At 38.8% G+C, this 6,540-nt stretch overlaps 1 protein-coding gene across 1 annotated transcript; it reads right to left on the reverse strand.

The window, feature by feature from the left end:
* Window positions 1-634: 634 nt before the first annotated feature.
* LOC137737641 (serine/threonine-protein kinase STY13-like) lies at window positions 635-4,875 on the reverse strand. The gene is made up of 3 exons (XM_068477182.1): window positions 4,720-4,875; window positions 3,232-4,248; window positions 635-1,185 (listed from the first exon to the last, which is right to left on the reverse strand). Exons 2-3 carry the CDS (start codon window positions 4,143-4,145, stop codon window positions 846-848), a joined length of 1,254 nt encoding a protein of 417 aa, XP_068333283.1. The 5' UTR covers window positions 4,146-4,248; window positions 4,720-4,875; the 3' UTR covers window positions 635-845.
* Window positions 4,876-6,540: the final 1,665 nt, after the last annotated feature.

Genomic DNA, 6,540 nt, shown 5'->3' on the forward strand with positions numbered 1-6,540 from the left:
GTTTTTGGTGACTCTTTGCACTTCTCCTCAATGAACTTAAGAAAGTCCTTGGCATTTGTAGCATGTGGGAAGCATCCTCGAACCACATCGGTCATGCTCCTCTTGATAATCATTAGGGAAATTTTGTTTGATTTTTGCCATTTTTCGTGGCACAGGAGGTTCCTCAGTTCTCAGTGCTAAATCCCAATCCATGACTCCTAGCATGATCTCAAAGATCTTGCTTTCATTTCTTGTAGTTGATACCAGTGGGTGGTTCAACAGTGTCGAGGTTCATGGAGCTAGAGCTCACATACGAACTAGGATGGCTTTAGCCACCACATGCTGGCGCGTGCATGGTTTTCCCAGATAATATGTAACCGGTTGTTTAACCTGCACGGCAAGAAAACAATTCTCGATGCCTTGTACATAGGAGGATTAGAGTGGCTTGTGAGGGCTCTGATACTAAATGTAAGATATTTAGTTATGGAAGTGTCACAATTATAATTCTATCGAGATTGCTTGAGGCTCGTATCCCTATTGTATATACAACTCATCATTCCAATCTGAATCTCGTTATCATTCCAAATCATCCAATATATCGCTTGGGGTAGGTTATTATCTCCTCCGCTAAGGAATACGGATATACATTTGTGCATAAATACTTTTATCATACCACAAAATCATATATATCTCGGTTTTGAATAAAAGACACCAATTCCTTATCTCAACAAAGAAATTAAACCTGATAAATACACAAGGCTTACAATATAATTATCTTCTCTTTCTCTCTCTTCTCTTTTTCATTTCCTTTTACCTCTTTTTATCTTGTTATTCATAACTCCTCTTTTCCAATCTTTCTTCTTGGGTCAGTCCGTTGTCATTGGTTGGGTAATGCAACACCTGAACCGGGCCTTCCGAACAGTCGTCATGATCTCTGTCTCTGCATGCTCGAGCATTCTCACGACTTCAGTGAAGGATGGCCTCACGTCAGGGTTTGCATCCCAACATCTCGTCATGATCTCACAAAGAACAGGTAAGCAGTCATTCGGAATGTTAGGGCGGACACCCTTATTCACAACTGCAAAAGCTGCCTGTACCGCTGTCATGTTCTGGAATGGAAGCATCCCTGTTATAAGTTCCCAAAGAACTATCCCAAAGCTATAAACGTCAACTTTCTGTGTATAATGCCTGTGCTGGATCATCTCCCTGCACACAGCCAAACAATCAAAGAGTGCAATTATGTACCCACTTATAGGGGTATCCATGCCAACAACCTATGTATTAATGAAACAGATAACATCCAGCCATGATAAAGTCGCAAAACAAGATAGCACCGGAAGCCAGTAATAGCTGATGAGATTTAAATAAATAAAAAATCAATGATGCAATAACACCCATAGTTCATATGATACACTTTTAAGGGCAACAAGCCAAAAAAAAAAAAAATTGAAGTAATTAGTTAATTGATCCTAGTTTCATAGATACTAATAGCTAATACCGACATTTTCATATGGGAGAGCCCCGCAGGAAAACGAATTATTTTTATTAAAATATGTAAAAACAAAATTATTATTAAAAAGGAAGACCTGAAAAAATTATAACAACAAACCATTATGGAATTGGACATCAATTTTAAAGTCCATCCTATGCAGAAAAAAGACAGGCTACAGCACTTGAGCTACCCTCAGGTTACAGCGCACGGTGCATCACACATTAATCATGTAATTATAGACTCACAGTCAAATTATTTTCCAACACCTGAGTACACAGTATAGACTCCAGAATCAAATTACTAGACCCCAACTTCACATCCACATGTCACGACCCTTCCAATTATAATCCATTCAACACATCAATATGTTCCAACTAACACAACCATACATGTATCATCTGTGTCTCCATCTAACTGCAAGCTTCTTTTTCCATTATTTTTTTTTTCCTCTAAAAAGAGAACACCATAAAAGCACAACCATACATGCATCTTATGTGTCTCCATCATGGAGAACGGTTGTAACACGTCCTCCTGTGCTAAGAGAAGAACCCAAATTTCAATCTTAAGAGCCACCTTCTCCATACAACCTTTCCCAAGAGTGACTACAACAGTACCCAGCACCATGACTCACCAGGGCAGGAAAACTGCCATTGTGCTTGGTTTCGTTTCTGAGTTCAACCGATGATCCTCAAACCGTGCATGATAGACTTACAATTCACCTATTCACAACCCACTTCTCCCCGTCAACTCGTCATTGCAAGATGTGTGACGCACCACAACTGTTCTTATGCATGAACTCCATGCCCCAAAAAATTTTCGACTTGTTCTGGAACCAAATCATGGTTCAATTTCAGTTGATTGACTTATGAGTTGCTTGGAAAAAGTTATTCTAGGCTGATTTCTTTTCTTATTTCTTCTTTTCTGGGAGGGGATGCAGAAAGGTTTTGAATGAAGTTTGAGTTATGTGAAACTATTTCGTATAACGGACAGCAATAAATCATGGTCTGAGTGAAATTATCTTGGTTACTATCAGACACGGTATCTTCTTAGGGTTGTTGAAGCAAGCATATGCGTTGCCAGGCTATTGTAGAACAGGTATTTAATTTTACAATGAAAATCAAGAGACACAAAAACATATTAGTCAATGTCTTTCATTTCAAAGACGTAAACAGAGAACCTTCGTGTATTGCTCAGTATGGAAAAAGACAAGTACTCTCCAAGGTAAGTTCAAGAACTTCTCTAACATAGACACTCTAAATCTTTTTGTCGATAAAGTTGTCGATAAATCTTTTTGCTTAATTGATGTAACATACAATTCCACACGAAACTTTTTAAAATGCTTTCTAACATGGTACATACCTACTAACAAGCAACGAAGAGACCCAATAAATAAAGATGAAAACGAGAATAAATAAAAAAAAAGAAGCAAAATCAAATACGAGGTACATGCCTACTAATTAGCAACGGCAAAAGACCAAGGCAGAGAAGACACCAAATATTAGTAACCAAAAGATGAGGCGCATTTATATCTGCCAAAAAAGAAGTATACTTATCTGGAAGGCATTCACACAACTGTCACATTGAAATTAAAGTTGTCTAAAAAAAGGCCAGACTGAGAATTGAGAATTCAATAGAAGATGCTGAAGCATATAAAAGCCATGATTCCATGAAAGCAGCTCCCAAAGGGGAATATAAAGTAGATGAGCCAATCACAGCACCAAAGCAATAAGATATTTCAGCTAAAGAGTTAGAAGTCTTACGGCGCCATCCAGCGGTATGTCCCAGTCTCCGGAGTCATTCCTTCCGTCTGCACCTCAATACGGGCAACTCCAAAATCAGCAATTTTTATAGATTTGTCTGAAGAAATCAACAGGTTGTCAGATTTCAAGTCCCGGTGAATCAGACCGAGCCCATGAACATATGCAAAACCCCTCGCAACATCCAAAGCTTGCTTGACTGCTAATTTCAATGGAACCGATCGGCTCTGCCGCTTTGCCAAGAACTGCCTAAGTGAACCCCCCTTAGCATACTCTGTTACAATGCACCAAACCATTGGCTTACGGCAGGCACCAATGAAACGAACTATGTTTGGATGCTTCAATGTAGCCAGCATCTTGACTTCCTGTTGAAACTGCTGCTCCATCAGCTGAGCCCTTTCTGGGTCATTTTCAGGCCGCTCCAAAAGTTTGATGGCAACATCCTCACCATTGTAGCTACCTCTATATAGCTTCCCAAAAGCACCTTGTGCAAAAGCTTCACCCATGTTTAGCTTTCTTAAGTCAATTGTCCAGTCCTCGTAATTCTCAAGCCCCTCTGTCAAGGAATGGCTGTCCAGTAGAGCTCGAGCAAGTTGATCATGACTTAGAGCATGTGTGACTCTTCCTCGTCGATTAACACTCTGTTGCACAGAATAGTTATCCTTAACACGTCGCCGCAGCCCTTGGTGGTTCAAGATGCGAGTGTGGGAATCATTAGTATTTGAAGCAACGCTGCTGTTGTCTACAGACATGGTCACAGAGCCTCCATCGTTGCTCGTTTGCATACTGTCGATGGACATGTTGGTACCCTCACCCTCATGGAGTTTGTGGTAGAAGCCTTGCGACAAATCATCAAAGTTGTTACCATGGTTGGTTAGACCAATTATTCCAGTGAATTTGGCGCCGCCCTCCAACATTTTCTTCTCTCAGAGAAAAGCAAATTCCTCAAATTTTCCCCACTTCTTCCGCATACAAAATATCAAATTTCGAACTCAATAGCCCCTTCTCTCTTTCGAAACCCTGAAACCAAGACCGACCCACAAAATATTGTAAGCAGACGGTTGAATACAATGAGGAGCAAAGAAACCATCATAGGGTTTTGTTTGGAAGTAGAAGAGCAGAAGACAGGACAGTATTCCTTAGGACTAGCATCAAATAAGAATAAAATCCCGAAATTTAAGAAGACGGTGAATGGTATGTTTTAGGTTGATTCACACCACAAAATCAACTTAATCAAGAAGACATTTATGGAAATTACTCATTATTAAGAACAATACGCCAACATATGCGAAATCAGACAATCAATTTAAAGAAATAATCTGAAAAAAATCGACAGATCATTCAAATGACCAGGAGTTAAGGGAAATCACACAACCCCATCTACTTAAATGGGAAACGGATTGACAAGCAGCCATCAAAATTCGAATTACGGATGATCCCATCTAATTAGATAATTCGAATTATGGATGATCATCTGAGACGAGCACGTACCTCAATCAGACAAAATCGAGGGCAGCAGTCGGATGGAATCGAGTACGCAGGAAACAAAGACCTCTCTTCCTCTCAGTCTCCCAAGTCGTCCTTTCTTCTCTCTCTTACTTTCCTTTTTTTTTTTCATTTCTATTTTTCTATATATGTCCTTTCTTCTCTCTCTTACTTTCCTTTTTTTTTTTTTTTTTCTATTTTTTTATATATGTTTTTGTTGTGGAATGCGGCATGGAGACAAAGAGAGTGAATAATAAATTTGAGGAATTGTGTATTAATTCTTTAGTACTTATGCTTTTATTTATGGGAATTTTAACGAAATGCTTTTAGTATTGTTTATTTTAACGAAAAACCATATTTTTACATTAAAAAGTCAATCCTGGTAATATTCATTTTACCCTTTATTTTGTCATTATCGTTAAAACTCAAAGTTTTTAAACTTTTTTCCATTAGTTTTCCTTTTATTTATAATAACAAGGAAAAAAAGAAACTTGTTCTCTAAGTAATATAAAGTCTATTAGGAAAAATCATCTAGATTTCAAAGGATTCCTAATTTATCTCTACTTAGGATTTACATAATCACAATATGTATTAGAACATGTCACAACACTTCCCTTGAGTGTTAGATGGTGCATCAGATCTTCAGGCAAATGTAGAAGCAGTTGATGAAGTCGTCTTATCTAGTCGGCACAAGTAGCGAATGCTAGTCTCAAAACAAACGGAAGAATGCATGGATGGTAAAACTCACAAAACCTCGCTATGACAAAACCCAAAGTGGGACAAAAGCCCATAACCAAAGGAGAAAAGTGAGAAGTTGCATTAAGTCAAAACTATAAGTCTTCAGGACACAAGTAGGACGTACACAAGGGTATGACCAACCCAAGATGGATGCCTCGTCAAAACCTAGTCAGGTAGCAAAAACTCAGTGGGAAAAATGCTCCTAAGCGTAGGGAAAAAGAGTACATTAAGGTCAAGTGAGTGTACTTCTGGATACTCCCCCTGAGTTTGACCGAACTTCCAAATGAAACTATAAGCATTGCAAATGTGAAAGTTATGCATACCAATTCCTCGAACAAGCTTCTGAAAGGTAGACTTCGACATTGACTCTGTGTATAGGTCAGCAAGGTTGTCTGGGATCGAACTGCTTTACTTCAATCTTTTGATGCTCATGCTGATGTAGACACAATATGCTTGGCATTGACTTGTTGGATGTATCACGATCTGGTCGATATATACGGCGTTGTCTTCATGGATAGTTGTTAGGACTCAATAATGGATGAAAATCGAAAGAAGTTTAAATATGCTCAACAAGAGTTCTCGACCATATCTCTCACGTGATAAGATACAGTAAGTCTTGGAACGGTTCAAAGGTTTCGCAACTAAAGGTCTATATCACAGACCTCCAAGATATTGCGATGTTCCTTAATGGTAACGACATAACCATTCAGAAACGTACCTTGTGTGATCAGATAGATAGTTTGATTCAACAAATCCCACAAGGTAAGCATCATTCCGAAGATCAAGGGGGTGTGATCTATTCTGAGATGCATAGGGATAGATAAGCCCAAATTCATAGTAACGAAAAAATGTCTTTAACACCAAATTTGGTGGTGGCGTGTAAGCGCAGTGCTGCTTTATACCAAAAGATTATCAACACAAAAGATGTCCGATTCTAGTGCATTGAGCTAAATACAACAAACGCCAATTGTACTTAGATAGGGTTGCCTCACGTTCCAATATGGAACTTTATGCTCCATATCCTCCGTAAAGGTCTCATTTGCATCTAGCATATAGATGATCAGGGTATACTCAGACATAACACCTTCT

This window comes from Pyrus communis, chromosome 6 (genome assembly GCF_963583255.1).
Source record: "Pyrus communis chromosome 6, drPyrComm1.1, whole genome shotgun sequence".
NCBI classification, from domain to species: Eukaryota; Viridiplantae; Streptophyta; class Magnoliopsida; order Rosales; family Rosaceae; genus Pyrus; species Pyrus communis.